At 34.0% G+C, this 25,731-nt stretch overlaps 1 protein-coding gene across 4 annotated transcripts; it reads left to right on the top strand.

Annotated features, from left to right (window-relative positions):
- The first annotated feature begins 2,649 nt into the window (after positions 1 to 2,649).
- LOC124363855 (protein takeout-like) lies at positions 2,650 to 22,462 on the top strand. Of its 4 annotated transcripts, none has more exons than XM_046819120.1 (7): positions 2,650 to 2,774; positions 16,850 to 16,932; positions 17,465 to 17,542; positions 18,601 to 18,748; positions 19,962 to 20,095; positions 20,995 to 21,144; positions 22,221 to 22,462. In XM_046819120.1, the coding sequence occupies exons 1-7, from the start codon at positions 2,701 to 2,703 to the stop codon at positions 22,370 to 22,372; spliced, it is 819 nt and encodes a 272-aa protein (XP_046675076.1). In that variant the 5' UTR covers positions 2,650 to 2,700; the 3' UTR covers positions 22,373 to 22,462. The 4 variants fall into 4 exon arrangements, with proteins under 4 accessions (XP_046675076.1, XP_046675084.1, XP_046675100.1 ...); XM_046819128.1 differs by having other exon boundaries at positions 16,856 to 16,932; XM_046819144.1 differs by lacking the exon at positions 2,650 to 2,774 and adding an exon at positions 9,220 to 9,309.
- The last annotated feature ends 3,269 nt before the right edge of the window (positions 22,463 to 25,731 follow it).

The raw sequence follows: 25,731 nt of genomic DNA on the forward strand, positions 1-25,731 counted from the left end.
TAAAACATAAATTTATAATAGCCCATGTGTTCAATTTTTATTTCGACAAATTCGTTTAAGAACGATTATTCTGTGATAAAAATACGTTTGTTAGCTTTAAAATATGCTGTTAACGTTTACGTATACAGCATTATTGATACGAGAATAACTTAATCATATTCCACATAGATCGAAATCGGTTGATATATTACAAAAAATCACTTTTCGGCAACTTGAAGGCCTTTCATTTATAAAATTAACAATTAAATTTCCAATAATAGAATAGATCACAGTGAGATATATTCAGAAAGGAGAAGTATTGAAAGAGGAAAATTAAAAATAGATCAACACTGCTTCGAAATTGGCATTTTTTGAACGATTTTATACACAAATAGCTGGCACCCACGTGGCTTCGCACACAATTTTCAAAATCAAAGTCCTTATACTATTTAGTAAGCGCTTATGATATAATATGATGGAGTCTTATGGCATTTTGTAACCTTAAGTAGGCATAGATCAGTTACATATTATTTTATTTATTGTCAAAAAAATCAGAGTTTAACTTGATTCTCGTTTGCATATTTGATTCGAATTAATTACATTTTCGTCGCCGTAGCTGAGTCTGTGTTTTTGCCCCGATCAAGAAAATATATAGGTCCCGAAAGCCAATTTCAGACAAAAAGAGTTTACTTGTAGCCCTTGTCATATACTTCCGGTCTAAGATATTTCCATTGCCATAGTAGAGCTTGCTTTGTTATCTCGACGAATAAAAAATATAATATACATATGTAAGACTGAGGTGCCTATTACGATCTACAGAGAATCCTACCTAACTCCTATCTATTTCCGGTATAAGGAAGAAATCCTTATTAAGTTCATGCATTTCAAAATAAGCTTTATAAGGGTTTGCGTTTGGTTTCATTGTTTTTCGAACTGTAGCCTGGGAAGAATGGATCATTAACGCATGTTATTGTTCATTTCACCGTTTTCCCTTAAGCTAATGTTAAAATAGATAATCACAATATCGAAGAAACATACTAGGGTGGAGTACTTTATATGAAAACAATCACATCTTTGTTCATTAAGGGTAGTTTTTTAATTGTTAAATATTATTGTCTAATAATATTTTTCAATGCATTAGGTGCTTTTAATTCGTCATTATCGCAATCTGGAGTAAAAGTTAGATATTGACCTTGTCTTTGCCATCTGCAATTACACTACTGATCGAGCACTCTAATTAATATTCTACTAAATGTAAACGTTAACAGATGTTTCAGGCACTTCGTCGAATATCAGTTGAAAGGGTCAACAGCTGATTAGTGTCAGTTAAGTTTAGATTTTAAAACATAAATGTTACAATTTTTTCGAATTCTATAATATTTATCGACACTTTTCCAATCATTCTCTTCATATAAACTTTCCTCGGATTTCAACAAGTATTTCTAAAAAGAATCAGCCAAATTCGTCTAACCGCTCTCGTGATTAGCGCCTAGCAAAACATTTTGCGATTCATTTTTATTTATAAGAAGATGGTTTTCAATATTAACTTACCCAACTGTTTGCTAATTATAGTACTACTTTTAACCCTATTACAGTGTAATCTCATATATAGTATTAAGTTGAAACTCAAATTCGTGCTCAGAGTTCACCGGATATCCCACCAATACTGACCTGGAGCGATCATGTTGACAGGGTCTGTGCTAGAGTCACCTGAGGTATATATGCTCTGAGCAATCTAGCAAAATTTTGTTCCCCAGAAGTTTTAAAAATTGCCTACTATGGCCTACTCCATGCTTATTTTGCGTATGGGATAAGACTTTGGGGAAGTTGTGCAAAAAACAAAATGGAGCGCGGTCTTTAGACTCCAGAAAAAAGCTGTCAGAATCATTAAAAATTTGAATTATAGAGAGTCGTGTAGGGAATCTTTCAGGGAGTTGAGATTGCTGACTGCCTTGCCTCTATATTTTTGAGGTGATCATGTACTGCAGATCAAGGTGCACCTTGATTCGTGGCAGGAACGTTCATCAATATGAAACTAGAGGCAGGGACAACTTTCGCACGCATCAACGCAGATTGACATTAGCGCAAAATCTACCGCAAGAAGTTGGTGTCAGACTTATCAATAGGCTCCCTGAAGAAATCAAAATTTCCAATAATCAAAATCAATTTAAAATGCGTCTCAAACTCCTTTTGGAGTCCAAGGCTTTCTACTCTGTTGATGAATTCATGTCAAGCCGCTGGGATATTTGAGATTGCTGGATCTGAGGTTAATGCGATTGTGACCTGAATGATTGTAAGAATTGTGAGTATGAGGTTGTGTGAATGTGTGGATGAAATCGTGTAAATTGACTTAAACTATTGACGATTGCGATACGATGTAAAAATTGTTAAAAGAATGCAATAAAGAGATTATTATTATAATATTATTACCAAATGAGTAGTTCGAAATATTTTGTCTTTCAGAGACAAGACAACTGACGAAGAGTGTTCAATAAACGCGAGAAAGTAAGGAAAAAAACACCACACTCAAAATCCAACAAATTCCTTTCAAGGAAAACGTAGCAAGAGCCCTATGTTGGTGACGTCAATGAGTGTGACGGGTATGTCACTGCCGGTGACGTGCAGCATGAAGTAATATCTCGACCGACAACAGGTTATGCGCGAGTTATGCGCCGGTTGCCGCGGAGGTGAAAGCGAGGACCGGACCTGGGCTGCTCGCCAATGACCACTCCGCCAAGACTTCCTCTTCTGCGGAACGGAATTCTCCCGCTTTATCCAATCTCCCTCACCAGAAGGTAAATAGACGTGTGCAGTGCACGGGAAGACTTCTTATCATACTTGTTTCGTAAGCGCACGCTTTACATAAGCTTGGACTTCAAATGTTTTGTTGTTCTTGGGCCCCGGAAACACAAATATCTTCAATATCCTAGAAGCTGTTGGTAATGCTAACGCTGTTACTTAAGGTTTTTAACGTTGAGGTGGTTGAATCGGTTTCTTTTAGGATAATTTTAATGAAAACTGGTAAATGATAAAATAGTGTTTAGCTAGTTTCAATAATTTTGAAACGAATCAGAGACATAAAATAGTAATTTTGGCCAACTCGAAATAAAGCTCACGGAAAAGTAACTGAAGATAAGAATTTTATAATTATTTTTGTGTTCATCAAACTATATAAGGCGTATTTCATATTAAAAAGTTGCAACTTTCTCACTCACAGTCTTTTGAAAAATATAATTTCTTTAAGTTACAATTAATCAAAACGTGTCGTTATTTTTAAATTTATGTACACACAGTAAAAATTGTTATAATTATTTTCAGCTATTCCCTTGAGGTTTTTTATACATAAGTATCAGAATGAATTATCTGCAATTCCGAAAAGTTTAATCGATCTAGCAGCAATTCTTCTTAGAATGATCAAAGAATGCAGTCTACTTTTCTTGTCTTCATGCAAGTTATTCTAAAGGGCTGTGACTTTGAAATGTATTTAAAGTAGAATGAAACATAAATTAAACCTCTTATTAATAATAAGTGGGACGTAGAGGCAAATGGCACCTCTAGTTATTTGTATTTAAATTAATTAAACCAAAAACCTACTTTACCATCTTAAGGAAAGCTTGTTTGGAGAACTTTTAAAATAATCTGAGAAGAATAGTCATCACATTGTAGATGATTGCGTTATTGAAATCTTAATTCATTAGTTTTGAATTAAATAAAGCAGACTAGTAAACTAATTGTAAAATGGATAGGTCAGTCAGTCACTTCACTTATGTAATGTTATGCCGTGTTATGTGTACGTGTGGTTCAATGAAGAGCAGACCTCGCTCTCTAACGAGGTTTTACATAAACTCATATTACACATTTCTTTATGGGTTTGTAATTTCGTACTTGATTAAAATAATGAGAACAGTTTTTCCATTCAAAATAAACTAAATTACCTTCTGTCACACATTGTTATCACATCAACTAAATAATTTATTTAAGTACGTAATAATCGTAAATACCCTCTATTGGCATGGTCAAAACTTTCTTTCTATTTAGATTTAAGCATGGTTTTCAATAGGAAATATAAACATTGAAGATTAATTTATTAATCTTCATTAATTATCCAATTTTTATGACGACTCTATAATAATTTTCAACAATTATATATTATTAACAAGGGAGTCTCGACCACCTTTTTTAATACTAAAATACATGCTAATAGTATGAACACACGTGATTTCTAAAAATGATTTGTTTGTTCACTACACTAATTGATTATTTTTAGTTTATTTGTGTTTATAAAACTGATAAAACTGTACGTATGTTAAAACTCACCACATAAAGTAGTTAAGTATTTATTTCAAATGAAAAATTGTTTATTAATATTTACTACTAACCTGGATAACATGTTGCACAAGTGCGCTTAAAACTCTATTGTTTGAGATTTTCTGTTTTTAGTACACTGTAGTTATTAATTGTTTATTTACCTAATTTGCAGTTATTGCAGTAAAAAAAAAAACAAAAAACTGCAATTAGATTTAGAAAGTCCAAACAAGGGAGGATTTATAAAATGAACTCTATCAGTCGTGACAAAATATTTCTTACACCATATTTCGTCAACAAAAACAGAAACGATAAGAATAAAACGAGGGGTAATCTATGCTGCTTTTTTAGGGGTTCAAGTTCAATTGTACAGTTGGCTAATGTAAACAATCATTGATGAAGTTTCTAGTGAAACAAAGTAACATGTTACATCTTGAGACTTTTCAATGACTCTTTGATCATTGACTAACTGATAATAGAAAAAACTGGTAATTGAAAAAAAGAATTAACCAACCATGAATTTGTATTTAAATGTATTATTTAATAATTTATTATTCAGAAATATACGTAATACAAACAATTGCTTTAGAGAAATTCCTCAACAGGCTCATTAGAATTAATTGTTGAATGTAATTAACAAATTACATATTAACTATGTAGCTGTAATCGATTAAATCTTTAGCGAACATACTAAAAACAAATCATCTCACTGTGCTCAACAAACTTTACCTCCTAACTTATTAAGTATATCACAGTTAATACCATTTTAATTTTAGTTTACAGAAAATTATGGAGACAACAATAAGAATGTAGTTTTATTTTTAAGTTCGCACTCTTTAACATCGGTGAATGAATATGCATAGCTTTGTATTTCTTTCCGCTGAATGTTAAACCAAAGTCATAACACCACATTATTCTTATATGTCATTAATAGTGCGGTATCATCCGTATACATATATAGTTAGGCTTATTTCATCAAATTCCTTTACAAGGTATAATATCGGTCCTAACATACTTTGCTGTTATACTATTAAATTAAAATTTTCATTATGACACCATGGTATTGAATTACGATTCTTCGGTCTCATGGCAACTTTTAAAACAATTACTCAAACAATCATAGTGCGTATACTAATATGTTTAAGTTTGTTTGCTATTTTATTGTGTTTTAACGTGTTTAATATTACATGAAAAGAGTTTAACTGGATGTCCTGTAAAACAAATAATATATAATGGATAATTTGTGTTATTTTTGATCACAGAAAAGTGTAAAGTAATTAATTTAGACGAATTTATCAGAAAGTGCTAAGTAGGAAGTGCAAAAGTGTCATTGTGACAATACATTATTATGTGGCGGAATGTTTATTTCCACAGACTATAAAGAAGTTTCGTAGTCAAAGATGCAACTAAAATTGTTTGTTTACTATTCATACTTTCCCCTATTACAGAATGCAATATAACAAACGGTACATTCTACACAACAACCTCTCCAATCTCGCAAAATATTACTTACTGTTTGTATTAGCGTAGAATGCGCTGTGGTAACACTAGTTTGGCATTTCGATGTTACTTCCTCAGTTACGGTTCAATAGATTATACAGTAAATAAGGTACACCTACATGAGTAGTCTGTACAGTCTGGGTTGTGCTGAAGTGACCCTTACTACATGCATCATGTGCAGCAATTACGGCTCAATAGATTATACAGTAAATAAGGTACACCTACATGAGTAGTCTGTACAGTCTGGGTTGTGCTGAAGTGACCCTTACTACATGCATCATGTGCAGCAATTACGGTTCAATAGATTATACAGTAAATAAGGTACACCTACATGAGTAGTCTGTACAGTCTGGGTTGTGCTGAAGTGACCCTTACCACGTGCATCATGTGCAGCAATTACGGTTCAAAAGATTATACAGTAAATAGGGTACTCCTACATGAGTAGTCTGTATAGTCTGGGTTGTGCTGAAGTGACCCTTACTACATGCATCATGTGCAGCAATTACGGTTCAATAGATTATACAGTAAATAAGGTACACCTACATGAGTAGTCTGTACAGTCTGGGTTGTGCTGAAGTGACCCTTACCACGTGCATCATGTGCAGCAATTACGGTTCAAAAGATTATACAGTAAATAAGGTACTCCTACATGAGTAGTCTGTACAGTCTGGGTTGTGCTGAAGTGACCCTTACTACATGCATCATGTGCAGCAATTACGGTTCAATAGATTATACAGTAAATAAGGTACACCTACATGAGTAGTCTGTACAGTCTGGGTTGTGCTGAAGTGACCCTTACCACATGCATCATGTGCAGCAATTACGGTTCAATAGATTATACAGTAAATAAGGTACACCTACATGAGTAGTCTGTACAGTCTGGGTTGTGCTGAAGTGACCCTTACCACATGCATCATGTGCAGCAATTACGGTTCAATAGATTATACAGTAAATAAGGTACACCTACATGAGTAGTCTGTACAGTCTGGGTTGTGCTGAAGTGAACCTTACCACATGCATCATGTGCAGCAATTACGGTTCAATAGATTATACAGTAAATAAGGTACACCTACATGAGTAGTCTGTACAGTCTGGGTTGTGCTGAAGTGACCCTTACTACATGCATCATGTGCAGCAATTACGGTTCAATAGATTATACAGTAAATAAGGTACACCTATATGAGTAGTCTGTACAGTCTGGGTTGTGCTGAAGTGACCCTTACCACGTGCATCATGTGCAGCAGTTACGGTTCAATAGATTATACAGTAAATAAGGTACACCTACATGAGTAGTCTGTACAGTCTGGGTTGTGCTGAAGTGACCCTTACCACATGCATCATGTGCAGCAATTACGGTTCAATAGATTATACAGTAAATAAGGTACACCTACATGAGTAGTCTGTACAGTCTGGGTTGTGCTGAAGTGACCCTTACTACATGCATCATGTGCAGCAATTACGGTTCAATAGATTATACAGTAAATAAGGTACACCTACATGAGTAGTCTGTACAGTCTGGGTTGTGCTGAAGTGACCCTTACCACATGCATCATGTGCAGCAATTACGGTTCAATAGATTATACAGTAAATAAGGTACACCTACATGAGTAGTCTGTACAGTCTGGGTTGTGCTGAAGTGACCCTTACTACATGCATCATGTGCAGCAATTACGGTTCAATAGATTATACAGTAAATAAGGTACACCTACATGAGTAGTCTGTACAGTCTGGGTTGTGCTGAAGTGACCCTTACTACATGCATCATGTGCAGCAATTACGGTTCAATAGATTATACAGTAAATAAGGTACACCTATATGAGTAGTCTGTACAGTCTGGGTTGTGCTGAAGTGACCCTTACCACGTGCATCATGTGCAGCAGTTACGGTTCAATAGATTATACAGTAAATAAGGTACACCTACATGAGTAGTCTGTACAGTCTGGGTTGTGCTGAAGTGACCCTTACCACATGCATCATGTGCAGCAGTTACGGTTCAATAGATTATACAGTAAATAAGGTACACCTATATGAGTAGTCTGTACAGTCTGGGTTGTGCTGAAGTGACCCTTACCACATGCATCATGTGCAGCAGTACGTATTATCGTGTTCAACAATATTTTTGTCTTCATCCGTAGACTAATGGTCATAGTCTCGGCTCTCTAACCGATAGATCACGGGTTCAAATCTCGGGGAGATCCAATCATGTACTTTGTACTTTTTAAATAAAAAACCAGTGCACTTCGAAGCCGGTATAGCTGAGGTGAGGCTTAAATGAGATAAAAAAAAATTTAATGACACATGTTTCACAGGCTTGTTTATCGTTTAAGCTCTTGGTATGTTTTTTCTTATCTATTATTTCAAAGCAGGTAAATAGGTCAAAATCAAAATCTGTAAAAGTTAATAGATCTTTCTTTTTATTTTCTTAAGAAAATTGAGATGATTGATATTATTGGTTCACTGCTTGCGACCACCGCGTCACTGCAATCAAGGAAGAAATTAACGCGAATGGGGTGTCCACCCCTGAAAGTAATGCCAACATTGGAATACATTGTGATGTAATATGTAAGTGTCGTGGAACGTGTTATGTATATGATTGTTTATTGGAATAAGAACTTCTCTCTGAAGGGATCTTACAGGAGACAAAATGTTGATATAAAGCTGAACCTATGTAAATTTCGTTCTTTTAAGGAGAACATGATATGAAGCATTCGAGAATGTACTATCTTTCATTGGAAGTAAAACATCTTATTCTTACTTCAAAAACAAACTTTAAGTAAGGAACTGTTTGATAGTTGTTTGGTACTAAAATGTCAGCCCTTAATATGATCTACTAGCCTCAGCTATAAGTTTCACCTTGGCACGTATCTTCAACCAATACTAAATTATTGAACAATACTTTTTAATATTATAGAAATAAGTTTATCACATTATACAAATGATAGCTAATGTTGATACTTAAGTTGGTCCATAAAGTGATTGTTTTTCGTTACCATGTAGCAGAGATCTGAAAAAATCAGCTGGCGCACATTTAAGATGTTTCAGCGCGCTAAGCTCAAGATTTCAGAAAAGTAAACGCAAAAAACACGTCTGTTTTGATGCGAATGTTGAGTTTAGCTTCAGTTCACCTTCCTCTTACGTGCAGCATCTGAAATCTCATGCTCTTGCAGACTTGACTCCTGAAATCTGGAGTCATATTAGTCTGAAGGGATCCAAAAATAGTTTTTGGATCGCATTGTTTGTAAAATACGATTGCGCACCGAGACTATAATTTTTGATCCTAGTGATGAAAACCACTATCCTTCCTTTCTTACCTCAGTAAAGGTTCTTTTAATTTATTTTACAAAGAGAAGACTGGTTCTGTTAGCACTAAAGATCGGCGGCCCTGTGTCACATAATTATACCCCACTCCCAGACCTCGGCCGCCTCTACTAATGCCGCTAACCTAGTGACCGAGAGTTGTTGACCTTGAGTCCAACAGCTAACCGTCAGCGTCAGTGCGTGAACTTCGGTCTCCTCGAGCATTAGGTATTTACTTTTAGTTTCACTTATTTCCCTGCACGCTGTGCATTTACATTTCACCATTTTCATACCTCAGACTATATAAGATGTCGAATTTAGCATACAAATATTTCTTAATGGTACCCGAAGAGGTGACATAATAAAATATCTGATTGTAACTAAAGGGCTTTAACCGATACTTTAAGTGCCTTATTGTTTATGCAGTTAAAAAAATGCATTTTATTAGTAAAAATTTTTGCTTGGTTAATTTTTTAAGTTGTAATTAAAAGAAAAATGACTTATAAAAGTTAAGTATATGATTTCCTAAAAGACATTAGTGATTAAGTCGAATAAGTTTGATTTTATACATAATTCGAAGTTTTGTAGATTTTACGAAGTTATGTATTAGAGAATTGTTCAGCGGGCTGGCAACATATTTCTTCTTTCCGCCTGTCTGCAGGATATCTCAAGAAATAAATCGAGCAATAGACGATATTTTGCATGAAAATTAATTTCTAACATTGAGTTTGACGACGTTGCATGTTCCTTCCTCCATGGAATGTCCCTCACTCTAACATTAGCAAAACCCTACATGACACGTGGTCTGTCGTACTGCCTTGTCTTTTAGCGGGTTTTGTTACACAAAATGACAAAGCTGTTTCTCGATCTTATATAATAATACTAATTAAAGCATTTTTAAGATATTTAATTTTGATACGGCTTTCCTCAAATTCCAATCGTTGGTGACCAAAAATAATCAGTTTAAAAAACTAAGGGTATAAGATTGAAAATCAAGAAGTAAAAACCATACGTAACGGCCAGACAAAACAACATACATCTATGAATGCTACTGTGTTATTGTTTCATCTAAAGTAGTCATTACATTTTGCCCTTGTGAAATAAGCACTCTCTTGAGTCACGTGCATATTAAAATAACAAAGACTCTTCGTAGTTAATCGTGATTATTTATGTAACAGTTAAGAAATCTTGGTCTTTAAGACATGAGTGAAACCGTTATACAACTATAATTAATTTCTCACGTAACAGAGTTCATATTGTACAGCGCTCGCTCTACACGTTTAGTCATCTGTTGTTCTATTGTAAATTGTTTGTTTTTGAAACTGCTGTAGTACTTATAGCTTTTATTCTACAACTCTGTCGTAGACATAAAAAGTACAGCTTTAATAATGAATAATCAACTAAAATCTTTATAAAAAAGACACATTTCCAGGATATAATAAAAAATTTTTTTGTCTAAATATGAAATCCGTTTCTGTAAATACATTTTTAATATACAAAATATGCTAAAATTTAAAATTTCTACACTTATGAACACAAAAACTACGGAATGTAATATATTTGTGAAATACATGTTCAGTAAATTACTTCCTCATTGTCAGTGTTTTAAACTAATATAAATCAGAGCATAAAAAATAATCAATGAAAATGAAATCGAACAAGATTGCAAATGGATTTTGTGACCTTAATTTCCAAGTCGCCCGTGAACACTAGCAACTTTGGCTGTTGGTTCAGAAAGGCAACTCGAACCAACAGTTTGCTGTGTCACGACCGGACTCTATACTGTCTTCATTCCCCTGTTGTTACTTAGAGGAAAGACAGAACTTGTATTTATCACCTTTTTAAGAGCCTTATTTGACTACCTAAGCAGTCAGTAAAGCCACCAGTCACCAAGGGCAACGGTTGTATAATTCATACATCACAAAGTCATCTCCTCTCTCAATAACAACAGGGCATAATCTTTAAATCGTGCAATATCATTTGGGATAGGGTCTAGTCATGACTCTTCTCAATTGTAATTGGTTAGAACTTTTCGCATAGTACCCATAATTTGGCATAGAATATGATCATTTCAACTCTCAATACAATCTGGTTAGTATTCTTTACATCATACACGATTTGGAATAAGATCTAGTCTCTCCTCTCTCAATAAAAGGTTAGTAATCTTCACATAGTCCTCAATCATTTGGGGGGACAAGCTCTAGACTATCCTCTCTTAATAACAGGTTAGTATACTGCACATAGTACCCAATCATTTGGGATAGCATCTGGTCATCTCCTCTATCAATTACACGGAAGTATTCTTCACATAGTACTCAATCATTTGGGGGGACAAGCTCTAGTCTATCCTCTCTAATAACAGGTTAGTACACTGCACATAGTACCCAATCATTTTTGATAGCATCTGGTCATCTCCTCTATCAATTACACGGACGTATTCTTCACATAGTACTCAATCATTTGGGGGGACAAGCTCTAGTCTATCCTCTCTTAATAACAGGTTTAGTACACTGCACATAGTACCCAATCATTTGTGATAGCACCTGGTCATCTCCTCTATCAATTACACGGAAGTATTCTTCACATAGTACTCAATCATTTGGGGGGACAAGCTCTAGTCTATCCTCTCTTAATAACAGGTTAGTACACTGCACATAGTACCCAATCATTTGTGATAGCAACTGGTCATCTCCTCTATCAATTACACGGAAGTATTCTTCACATAGTACTCAATCATTTGGGGGGACAAGCTCTAGTCTATCCTCTCTTAATAACAGGTTAGTACACTGCACAAAGTACCCAATCATTTGTGATAGCAACTGGTCATCTCCTCTATCAATTACACGGAAGTATTCTTCACATAGTTCTCAATCATTTGGGGGGACAAGCTCTAGTCTATCCTCTCTTAATAACAGGTTAGTAACACTGCACATAGTACCCAATCATTTGTGATAGCAACTGGTCATCTCCTCTATCAATTACACACGGAAGTATTCTTCACATAGTTCTCATCAATCATTTGGGGGGGGACAAGTCTAGTCTATCCTCTCTTAATAACAGGTTAGTACACTGCACATAGTACCCAATCATTTGTGATAGCAACTGGTCATCTCCTCTATCAATTACACGGAAGTATTCTTCACATAGTACTCAATCATTTGGGGGGGACAAGCTCTAGTCTATCCTCTCTTAATAACAGGTTAGTACACTGCACATAGTACCCAATCATTTGGTGATAGCACCTGGTCATCTCCTCTATCAATTACACGGAAGTATTCTTCACATAGTACTCAATCATTTGGGGGGACAAGCTCTAGTCTATCCTCTCTTAATAACAGGTTAAGTACACTGCACATAGTACCCAATCATTTGTGATAGCAACTGGTCATCTCCTCTATCAATTACACGGAAGTATTCTTCACATAGTTCTCAATCATTTGGGGGGACAAGCTCTAGTCTATCCTCTCTTAATAACAGGTTAGTACACTGCACATAGTACCCAATCATTTGTGATAGCAACTGGTCATCTCCTCTATCAATTACACGGAAGTATTCTTCACATAGTACTCAATCATTTGGGGGGACAAGGTCTAGTCTATCCTCTCTTAATAACAGGTTAGTACACTGCACATAGTACCCCAATCATTTGTGATAGCAACTGGTCATCTCCTCTATCAATTACACGGAAGTATTCTTCACATAGTACTCAATCATTTGGGGGGACAAGCTCTAGTCTATCCTCTCTTAATAACAGGTTAGTACACTGCACATAGTACCCAATCATTTGTGATAGCAACTGGTCATCTCCTCTATCAATTACACGGAAGTATTCTTCACATAGTTCTCAATCATTTGGGGGGACAAGCTCTAGTCTATCCTCTCTTAATAACAGGTTAGTACACTGCACATAGTACCCAATCATTTGTGATAGCAACTGGTCATCTCCTCTATCAATTACACGGAAGTATTCTTCACATAGTACTCAATCATTTGGGGGGACAAGCTCTAGTCTATCCTCTCTTAATAACAGGTTAGTACACTGCACAAAGTACCCAATCATTTGTGATAGCAACTGGTCATCTCCTCTATCAATTACACGGAAGTATTCTTCACATAGTTCTCAATCATTTGGGGGACACAAGCTCTAGTCTATCCTCTCTTAATAACAGGTTAGTACACTGCACATAGTACCCAATCATTTGTGATAGCAACTGTCATCTCCTCTATCAATTACACGAAGTATTCTTCACATAGTTCTCAATCATTTGGGGGGACAAGCTCTAGTCTATCCTCTCTTAATAACAGGTTAGTACAACTGCACATAGTACCCAATCATTTGTGATAGCAACTGGTCATCTCCTCTATCAATTACACGGAAGTATTCTTCACATAGTACTCAATCATTTGGGGGACAAGCTCTAGTCTATCCTCTCTTAATAACAGGTTAGTACACTGCACATAGTACCCAATCATTTGTGATAGCAACTGGTCATCTCTCCTCTATCAATTACACGGAAGTATTCTTCACATAGTTCTCAATCATTTGGGGGGACAAGCTCTAGTCTATCCTCTCTTAATAACAGGTTAGTACACTGCACATAGTACCCAATCATTTGTGATAGCAACTGGTCATCTCCTCTATCAATTACACGGAAGTATTCTTCACATAGTACTGCAATCATTTGGGGGGACAAGCTCTAGTCTATCCTCTTTTAATAACAGGTTAGTACACTGCACATAGTACCCAATCATTTGTGATAGCAACTGGTCATCTCCTCTATCAATTACACGGAAGTATTCTTCACATAGTACTCAATCATTTGGGGGGACAAGCTCTAGTCCTATCCTCTCTTAATAACAGGTTAGTACACTGCACATAAGTACCCAATCATTTTTGATAGCACCTGGTCATCTCCTCTATCCAATAACAGGTTAGTGCTCTTCATATAGTACACGATCATTTGTGATAGGGTTTCATAATTAATTTTAGAGCAACTCTGAGTTCTATAGTTTTGATTTAACTTTTAAGTTTGTAAAAAAATATTGATCGTGGACGCTTATAATATTTTCCAAAGGAGAAAAGCATGAATTCTTGTAAGATTTCCTTGGAAGATTTTTTTCTATCGTACCGTTTCATTAGTACGATAGAAAAACTAATAAATTATTACCTGTTAACTGCGAGATACTTAGCTTGATCTTCAAATCCTCCCACCTAATATTCAACAATTTTTACCATGTTTTTATAAAGCTTTATATTTAGTTGGAATACAAACGTATATACTTATTCACTTTCTAAATATTGGAATATTTGATTTATGCTCCCTTTCCTTCCAAAGAAACTTTACATATTTACACATACTTTGGTATGAATGAAAATTTATGTAATACTCGTGAATTTTCAACAATAAACATAAGAATTTATAATTAGACCGTTAATGTTTATAATTAACAATCGAAGGTCCCTACTTACTTCTTCGGTCCCGTCTCGACCTCGAAGTCCATAGCGGGATAAAGCTAACATGAAGATTACAAGTCAAAACTTACACTGGTGCATGTGACAAGAATATAAGTTTATTTTAATTGTACGTTGCTCAAGGCGAAAATCTTTGAAATGAAACTAGTATATTTTTGTACCTACAGATATCTCAGTTTATATGAATACTACAGAGAAGAAACGTAGTTTAAAAAGATAATAAATATATCTAAATGTTTGTGTTTCTACTTTGTTAGGTTTTAAATATATTTACCAAATACTACAAATAATACTAATAATACTACACGTGACAGTACTTCAGTCTTATTTGATTGTGTAAATGCTGTATATATATGTGTTTTTATTATGAAATACTGTAAAAAATTGTAATTTATCGGCATTGAGATCTAAAGCATGAATAACACATTTGAGGGTCGTATACATATTTGTTTGTCATTTATTTTAATTATACAGTGACAATGCAAATATAGTATTAAACAGATAGATCACAAATATTTGTCTAAATCTACATCAGTCCGTTTTTTCACGTCTATTTATGTACGAATATTTCACATTATAAATATTTTTTCGATGTGTTTAAAAAGGAGGAGATTTGAAAAGCGAATTGGAATGCTTGTAATAGCCAAATTAAACTCGTTGCACAAAATGTTTCGATGGCGCTACCTAAGATTTCACACAAAGTACAAAGTTCGACAATCTTTAATGTAAACACGAGTTGAGTTTTGACAAATAAACTCAGTTATCGAAAGTTAATCAAACCTGTATTGAGAAATAATTTTTATTTCTTAAGTCCAATAACATACGTTCAACTTCAGCTCTCAATACTATTGTCAATGTGTTGTCCTGTCGTAGAAATCAGTTTACTAATATTTTTATTTCTTAAGTCCAATAACATATGTTCAACTTCAGCTCTCAATACTATTGTCAATGTGTTGTCCTGTCGTAGAAATCAGTTTACTAATATTTTTATTTCTTAAGTCCAATAACATAAGTTCAACTTCAGCTCTCAATACTATTGTCAATGTGTTGTCCTGTCGTAGAAATCAGTTTTCTAATATTTTTATTTCTTAAGTCCAATAACATACGTTCAACTTCAGCTCTCAATACTATTGTCAATGTGTTGTCCTGTCGTAGAAATCAGTTTACTAATATTTTTATTTCTTAAGTCCAATAACATACGTTCAACTTCAGCTCTCAATACTATTGTCAATGTGTTGTCCTGTCGTAGAAATCAGTTTACTAATATTTTTATTTCTTAAGTCCAATAACATAAGTTCAACTTCAGCTCTCAATACTATTGTCAATGTGTTGTCCTGTCGTAGAAATCAGTTTTCTAATATTTTTATTTCTCAAGTCCAATAACATACGTTCAACTTCAGCTCTCAATACTCTTGACAATGTGTTGTCCTGTCGTAGAAATCAGTTTTCTAATATTTTTAGCATCTCAGTTCGGATTAGTCTCGACTTTGACATCTAATACATAATTCGTTAGGTCCTCAATGTTGGGTGGTTTAGTTTTATAAACATTTTAATTAATGAACCGACAAAGTATGTGCTATTAATTGAGTTACCATTGTGGACAGTGCAGGCAATGATTCAACAAGGCAAGAAGTGTCATAATTTACACTTTGTCTTGAAGCACGTGAAAAACTGAATGACATGTACACACACTTCGTTGCTTGAATTTTACAGAATGTCAATATTCTGTTCTCATTATCGTAGAGAACAAAAATATTCCACGTTACACGTGGAGTCCTCAATTATTATTTCGATAGAAGAGAAGTAAACATCACAATGAATGCTGAGATATTTAATATTATATAAAATGTCATATTTGTCTTTCTGTGCCAGTATTTAGTGTTAGTTTGGAAATTAATCGACCAACGAAATTCAGTGACATTGCATACACGATCTAACGAGAACTGTTTAGTGCGATTGTCATAATTACAGTTAAACAAGGAAAGTAATACTCAGTATGAAGATATCAACTAAAGCTGCTCTGGAACACATGAAACTAAAGGTAAAGAATATTGGGCTAGAGCGGAGAGCTATTTAACTGGAAGTCGCCGCTGTTGTACCCGTGGACATATCTCCTTAATACCTTAATACTGGTACGTATTTTGTATTTGTCAATAAAGTATTACTTTTTACGCCTTAGCTGTGAGTGTAATGTACTGTAATTAGAATACATTTCTTAAAATAAGTTTTAAATACAAATGTGCAGATAGTATAAAAACATTTGTTCGTACAAGTGATAAAATGTATTCTCTAAATTTTCAGAAATATGGCATCCATTTTACGATACATCTTCCCTCTGTTGGTTATGGCGCCTATCTGCCTGAGCGAAACCAAAGGTGGTAAGTTAGCATGGAATAGCACTTGGAGCAGTAACAAACATTGTACACCTCTATTAACACTATTGTATATAGCGTATAATAATAGTAGTTTTAGTTTATAATATAATAAAGTATTCTTTTTACCTTTCTGTACTCGTTGAATATTGGCATGCATCTAAACACGTGTGGACCAAAATCTTCTACAATATGCCAAATCAAAATTCCTAAACTCTTCTGATCGGTAAATAAATTTAAACATGAAAGACGTTGCGTTTATTAGTAACAGCGCAATTCGCACATAAGTGGAATCTGACATAGAGTTGTTCCGCTGCACAGAAGCGTTTTGTGCCTGAATCACCTCTGTTGACAGTTGTATTATAATTTTAGCACATTAAAGTATTCACTATACATTAAATTTATTTCAAATATTTTACAACTTAAAAACTCAAAAGTTTTTCTAGGGAAGGGTAAAAATTGAGTAATTTTAGACTACGCATGATTCCAGTTAGGGAGGTTTTGTAGCTTACGAAATTAATCGAAAATTTGTTTATAGGGTGTGGACGAAACGATCCAGACTTCAGCCAATGTGTTGTCAACAGAATGAATGACATGCGACCAACTCTGAAAAAAGGTAAGGATATCACAGTATACCCTTCTTAACGGATCCTTTTATGTGGAACAGTTGCTGACAGTTGGAAAAAGTGTTAAAATCCTTTTATGATATCGTTCAATTTTTCCATTTTCACACTGCATCTAACGGAGTTTAAGTATTTTTATATTTCATCCCTGCCTTAGAGAGAAATATTGTACACAACCTTTAAATTTGAAGCTGACAATACCAGGGACGGGTTGAAAGGAGATTTATCACTAACAGCTGAACATCAACTAATCAGAAATTAATTAATATGTCTACTTAGTAATAGCCTGTCGGCTTTTTGATAATCTGATGAGATGTTTCTTTTTTAATTGTAAGGCTTTTCTTGTTATTCTTGGATAATAATATCAACATTTTGTAAGAATCTTTGTATTATAGAATTCTTCTGTTTTACGCTTCTCAATCGTATTATCTGTTACTATTCTTGGATAATAGTATCAAAATTTTGTAAGAATCTTTGTATTTTAGAATTCATCTGTGTTACGTTACGTTTGTAAGTGTGTTATCTACTCAATCGTATTATCTTTTGACTCAGATTTAAATTGTATTTGTAGTGTTTCGATCGATGTGAACCGGTTCCGTACGACACGTGATTTAGTTTTATAATTGTTATAGTGTAAGATGCGTTTGATATAGCCTATATAAAGTCATTATCAAATGAGGATCCGCTGAGATGAGTGGTGTGTAGAAATAGTGTGTGCCCAAGTTGTTTTGTCACAGTACCGCCTTTACAAAGGGTCTTTAATTAATAGCCCAGTGACCATGGGTATTGAGTAAGGGTCTTCAGTAAAACGTGGGATCAAAACCACTTGGGCAATGCTCTAATTGTATTGGTTAATTGACGAAGCCGACTATTTTCCCACGTATGATTAATGTCTTTAAATGTATTCAAAATGAGACATCCATATGATGGAGGCAAGAGAATGCCTAACAAATTTCTCGTGAATATTCTTTCTACTCGTATTTTATGATAAAAATCAGTGTTTTTTGGGAATTGTATTATATAAAGCTATTTAATGTGAATTTAATTTTAGGACTTCCTCATTTGAAGATCGGCTCCTTGGATCCGATGCTGGTTCCCATGATCCGCTTAAAGCAAGGAAACGGGCCAGTCTCCATTGATCTGATCTCCACCGATCAAATATTTCGAGGAATGATCAATTATGAAATAAAGTCTGCCAAGTAAGTCGATTTAACACAATCCATCCATGTTATTTCATCCTTATTACAAGTTTTCTAGTCGTGGTAACTAGTGAATGGGAATATTTATTCCAAATTTAATAATTCCTGGTATTCTACCTGTAAGACATTGCTAGTGGGCATTAAACAAGTTTAGATTGAAGTTATGTGTTGTGCAAATAAACGTTCCAATGCAACAGTTCCTTGTCCTGCTTCAGTAAGTAATAATTATGATAAACTGAAACATTCTTTTTCGCAGGAAGAAAGAGGAGAGTAAATAATTAATAAAGAAAGAAAATAAATAAATAAATTTGCTTTAGTCAGCGTGTAATGCAAATTTCGAGAGAATTCAACATAGTAGTCCACTCTTTCACTTTTTACTTGTGCTAATTGGAGATTGTTGGTGCAATAAATTATGTTAGGCCAGGGTTAAAGTTCAATGAAATATCTTTCTCCTCGGTTTACTTCCAAGGAATCAGAGATGAGATTATCAGTTTTCCAGTCATTATCACTGCAAGTTCGTTCGTATTTCACGTTTAGGCACTAAGGGAACTTCACTATCTCCTACTGCTATCCTGTGCAGTGAATTATATCTATCGATCAAGTTATCTTCTTATTGATTAGTTATATCAACAGATATTTTGTTAATGGCTCCTGGATTTCTATTGGGTTATTCAGATGCAAGGGACGACATTCGTTCTTACCAAAAGCCAAGGTTGACAGGGACTTTTTATGGGTCTCATTAAATTACCAATTCAGGTCCATATGCAATGCATCAGGTTCCAACCTGGTTACCAACCTGGTTCCAATCAGGTTCCAATGAAGACATCATATATGCAATGTCCTCTAACTGCGGATTACTTCCTATTCGTTCTTGCGTTTTGCAATCCAAGCGATGACCTTTTTTCTGAACTCCTAGATATCGAAAAAAGAATGATCTAATTTATAGCATTCCCAAGATATTTGAAAAACTCGTACTGAAAACTTATTGCAATTGAGTACAATAAAAATACGACTAGGTCCAAAAATCGGCATAAAGTAGCGAATGAAATAATACTGATTAATGTTGATAAGATTTAAAATCACGTGATATTTGAGATTAATCATTTTGGTATTTCCCAATTCTCTATTAGGGACTAGTTTAAAGTAATATAGAATAACTTGTTATTTCCATCATAACCGCGTGACTGTGATTTTATTAACGTTTAGTTCTCAGTATTGACTTGCAGAATTACAAGATGGAATTCACAGTGACTCTTCCCTGGCTGTATGTCGAGGGCGAGTCCAAAATAGAGGGGAGGATACTCGTGCTTCCCATCCGGGGCAGCGGCCACAGCTGGAGTAACTACAGTGAGTTTTACATCTTGAAAAGTCACAATTTACAAGCAGATTAAGACATAAATTATGTCACTATCTGCTTATTGCAGTCACCCTTATGACAGAATTTCTGGTATATAACTTATATTTTATTCATAGCCCCCGTGTATCATAGCCGTCATTACCCATAACCAACCATAATCCGAACATTTATATAATTGTAATTGGGTAAGAAGTGAATCCTCCTCTATACAGTAATTAATTATCTTTGATATTAATTCAATATTTTTAATTCCACGGTTTAATGCAATATTGAGGGAAGAATGCATAAGATGGGGAATGAAAGGGAATATATTGTGGTTATATAAACCTTAGTGTGATAATTTCAATGAATAGCTTTAACAAATGTTAAACCAGGATAAATATAGGAATAATGAACGAATACTCCTACTTTCTCATTATTGACTTTATTGTTTATTGTTATTGTTAAGGTTTATAAATAGAATTAATATTATATAATTTGTTTTCACACCGTGTTCATATGTTTAAAAAGGCATTGCCGTTGGTCAAATAAATAAATGGAAACGACTAGTAATGGTCAGTAATTAAATAAGTTTTAAAATACATATTTTTATGCATATATGACATCATTTATAAGTTCTTGGAAATGATTTACACGGAAGCCAATTAAGCCTTTAATATTAATTAAGGACATTCGATTTTGATTATTGCATTTAAGCAGGTACATCTAAAGCTATTTATCTTGAAATATTTCAATTAGTTGAACGATAACTTATTACTTAAGTAATTACTGACTAAGTAACCAAATGTTTACGTTATATATACGAGTAGCTAGAAAATAAAAAAGGCTTTAACGAACATTAACTACCAGAAGGTCGACATACTGCATTGGTTATGGAATGTTCTTACAGCATCGGTGAGCGGAAAGGCTGTGCTCATGGGGCATCCCACCAGGAAAGACGATAAAGAGTTCTTCAACCTGGACAAAGTCAAGTTTGACATCTTCGTGAAGAAGGCCACGATGCATATGAACAACTTGTTTAATGGCAACCAGCAATTAGGTAAGATGGTAGTTTATACATTTACAAGCGCTTCATTAAAATCTAATAATTAAACACATATTAGTAGTTTAAGAAAATACTTACAATTAATTATTAATTTCGGAGTACTAGCTATAACCATTAACAAGGAGGAAAATATATAGCAGAACGTTTATAAATTTACGTATATCTCTTAGAGCAGTTTCAAAAGAAAACTACAATTTTTTATGTACAATATTTCATTGTATTACAACTTTGTCAAGTACACTTGTAAACCATACACAGAATAAAATAAAATCAAAATAAAATAAAATCAAAATAAAATTATATATATATATATATATATATATATATATATATATATATAATGAAATATGTATGTAATAAATAAAAATGAGCCACTTAAATTGTTCAATTAAGTATATAACAAAATTACAAAATGGAGCGATATTGCTATATGGTCTAATGAAATAACTAAACACAGTTTAGAAACATCACACACTTTAAAATGCTTAAAATTGTCACACATTCCGTTTGGCACAACGATAACATAAGACAAGTATGAAAAGTCCGATTCTACGTAAAGAAGGTTTAGACACAGAATGTTCCTCTGCGCTCCAGACTTATAGCATTCCAGGGCCCTTGCGGCGGATCAAGTAGAGGAGGCGTTCAACCAAGGTCATGCCAGCAAGATGTTCAATTGGTACAGGCTAGGAATTGGTACAGTCTAGAACTATCACTATTAATGATGCCTTGTTGGTTGCAGAAGAAGCTCTCAACACTTTGATGGAAGAGAACTGGAAAGTGGTATTCCAGGTGTTGAAACCTGTGGTGGACCAGACAATGGTGGCTTCAACCAAGGTCATTGTCAACAAGGTGTAGTTGATAAATCTAGAATTATCACTATCAATGTTGCCTTTTTGGTTGTAGTAGAAGCTGTTAATACTTTCATAAAACAGAACAAGAGAGTGGTTTTCCAAGAGATGAATCCTGTGGAGGACCAGACAGTGGAGGCGTTCAACCAACGACATTGTCAACAAGGTATTCAGTTTTACAATCTAGAATCATCTCTATCAATGTTGCCTTGTTGGTTGCAGGAGAAGCTGTCAACACTTTGATGAAAGAGAACTGGGAAGTGGTGTTCCAGGAGATGAAACCAGTGGTGGACCAGACAGTGGAGGCGCTAATCAAGGACATTGCCAGCAAAGTGTTCAAGCGCTATAGCCTGGACGAAATGTTTCCTAAATAAATTGTGCCGAAATATATTTAAAAAGGTTTTATATGTGCTTTATGAAGGTTTTTAACAAATAAAATATCAGCTCTGCATTTATGAAACACATGTTGGAGTTATTTCCTAAGCTAACCCCATAATACAAAAAATATCTTATTTTGTGATATCCAATCTGGCGTAGTCGGAAGAAAGGTAGATTTTATGTGCGAAGATAACGAATATCTTGACTTATCAGCTTGAATATGCAATATTAGTACTGGAGATTAATTCGTATAGGTGTTTTGCTACGACAATTGCTAATACTTTGAAACGTTATTCACGGAAATTTAAAGATCCACCACTAGGAGTGTTAAACATCACATGCCGCTTAACAAGTTTAACTGAGGTTATATCTGAAATTTAAATTCTATAACCACGTGTGTTACTATGGTACGTGTTAAACAACTGTATCATATGATTGTACTCAGGTTGTTTACACAATTATTTATTCTGTAATTTTCTCGTTGCCATAATAGTTACCCATAAGACCAGTGCAGTAAACATGTTCGTTAACGATCAGCCAAATCATATAGAGTGAAATGCATCATCATTGAACTCAGTGCTGCTTGTATAGAAATGAAACTTCATGCAAAATTTCAAGTCTATAGGTCAGCCCGTTCACGAGATAGGAAGACGGGTAGACAGGCAAAATAGATACAGACATGAAATTGTCCAATTCTCTCAAATAATTAGCTTAGCTAAAGTTGTAGGCTATACAAATTTACACCGTAGGCCTACTTTAAATGATCCGGTTTAAAATTTAAACACCTTTCACAGATTTCCTTTACGAAGCATAGAAGCTTATAGAGATGACTTCATCCTTTCCAAAACCTCTAAAAACTACGATGTATAAAATATGTACAAATCAAAAATTAATTTAAACTTCATTTATAAAAGTCTTTCTTTAAATATGTGCTGTAGGATAATAATACTACTTTTTATTGTGTCAACAACTATAAAAATTGGATACAATCGTCAAATTAAATTATTTAGAAATATGTACATCTATTTTAAATTGCCCCCATTCATACCCGTTCATACACAGTCCACATTCATTCCTAAGACTCATACTTACAGCCATACGTTTTAAAATCTTCTAAATTTTACCACCAGAAATAGAGGATGATCCAATTACTTTAAATTTCATCCCAGCGGCTCATCATAAACTCTTCCACTGAGTAAAACACCCTCGACACCAAAAAAGTGTCTCAATCGAGCTTTAAATTTTGTTGGTTCATTCAAATTTTCAAAGGATGACCGAGATACAAATAAAAAAGATACATATGTGATGATGCAGGCATGTAAAATGTACATTAAGCTCGGATGTGAATTATAAATTACTGTAATTATTTAGTTTACAACTTAGTTACATTAAAGTAGTTCATATAAATGAAATTTATTTTTAATCACTCTGTATGGTAATGGGCTATTTTTCAATACATCGGAGATCGAGAAAGTCAGCTGATTTTCTCTCTCGCAAATATTACTTTTTCTTATGTAAACAATATTTTCCTTGTGTAAACATCTATTTTCCTGAATAACAACGTTATTTGTTTTGACAGTCCTATGATCAAACAGCAGATTTTAACACCAAAATGGATGATAAAATAGTGTTACGTTTCCTTATGGAAGATTAATTACTATGCTATAAATTGTCAAATAATCTTTTAAAATATTTCGTGTACAAAATGCAACAAATTTGGAAGAAAAGGATAGTTCAATACTCGTCTAGAAAGTTCTATTGCGTTTCGCAAGAAAGTCTAGTGACGCAATAGGTCACTTTTAGAATATTAATGAAATGTATTGTACTGTTAATTGCTCATTTAAACGAAATTCAGTATATTTTAATTTCATGATACATATTAGAATAGAATAGAATAGAAACATTTATTATTTCCAAAAACATATACACCAAGATATTAGATTTATTTACAGTTGATAAATTGTAAATTACCCTTTTACTATACTTACTAAGTGGTGTTAAAATAAAACAACTTAATTTTAAGTACATTATATATTACAGATTAACATATATGCTACAATGGAAATTAGCCTACATGGGCAAGCAGCCTGTGCATAGGCTAGAGTCATACTAAAAAGTTTATGTTATCTAGATGTCGAAAAAAGTGTTACTGTTACGTGTCGGTGTGTTTTAAGGCATAAAATGTAGAAATGTAGTTGTGTGATGAAGGAGATAAGAGATAATACTGTCGTATTAGACAAAACCATCGGTAAGAAGTAAGACCACATACACAAGACCGTGATATGACGAGTGCCGGGGGATGGGGAGGGGTCAAGGTCAGGTTGGTCCCCAGTCTGAGTGAATGAAAGCCTTGGATCCTTGGACTCCAATTTGTAACAACAGTTCTGTGACATTATATTTAAATTTTGTAATACTACCAGATTTAAATAAATTTAAATACTGAAATTTGTTACATATGTTTCTAAATAGAATATGTGAAATATAGTAAGAATTAGTTTTTGAAAAGGATTTATCTAATCTAATTACAAGGATACCAACATGTTCAATGGATTATAACATGGCAAGTATACATATATCTGTTCAATATTCCATTAAACTTTCATAGAGCTTACAGCATTAAAGGGATTTTTATAATTCCTATTTTTACATTTTACGATGTTTCACCACGGTATATAAAGGTCAGTTTTCAAATATTGTTCAATTTTTAGAGTATTAATATCTAACTGTGTTTGATGAAAAATAATTATTAAGCACGATACACTAAACAAGTACCAAAGTATCTTCTCTGTCTATGGATCAGTAACAAACGAAAAAAGGTGAAAACAAAATAAAAAACGATGAAGCAAGAACGTTCTAAATATGTATGTATAAGCTCTTTATCAATACTTAATTTTACAGATTTGCTATATACTTTAAACACTTATTTCGAAAATACAAGAATAACATTATATTGGTCTATTTTGTTTGCAGGAAGCTTCAATTCTATATAAACAACATCTGAGCAACATGGAATTTGGCTGAGAGTTAGTGAACATTTTTAAATTGGCCTTACGTGTAACCATAACGGCAACAAAAAATCGTGCAATGAATAAATTTGGAAAAAAACTGAGTAAAATCATGTAATTTCAAAGTGTGTAGTAATACTGTATATTTAGCCAAATACAATAAGCAATATAGTGCATGTTAACTCAGTGAATGTGACGAGCTTCTACCTTGTATAATAAACGCAGTTTCGAGTGACAAAAATAGACAGTATTGGTTTTGTTAGTTATGCCTTGATTTATAATTATAAACGAGCAGACAATCGAGCCAGAAATGACAGCCGTTCATTGTTGGCTTGAATTAACAATTATTG

Source organism: Homalodisca vitripennis, chromosome 1, assembly GCF_021130785.1.
Source record: "Homalodisca vitripennis isolate AUS2020 chromosome 1, UT_GWSS_2.1, whole genome shotgun sequence".
Lineage (NCBI taxonomy): Eukaryota > Metazoa > Arthropoda > Insecta > Hemiptera > Cicadellidae > Homalodisca > Homalodisca vitripennis.

Excerpts from the sequence above, each read along its gene's own strand:
- LOC124363855 (XM_046819120.1), top strand. The coding sequence starts at position 2,701 with ATGACCACTCCGCCAAGACTTCCTCTTCTGCGGAACGGAATTCTCCCG. Across the intron at positions 2,775-16,849 it reads CCAATCTCCCTCACCAGAAG|TTTCAGAAATATGGCATCCA; the intron begins GTAAATAGACGT and ends TATTCTCTAAAT. Across the intron at positions 20,096-20,994 it reads CCACAGCTGGAGTAACTACA|CATCGGTGAGCGGAAAGGCT; the intron begins GTGAGTTTTACA and ends ATGTTCTTACAG.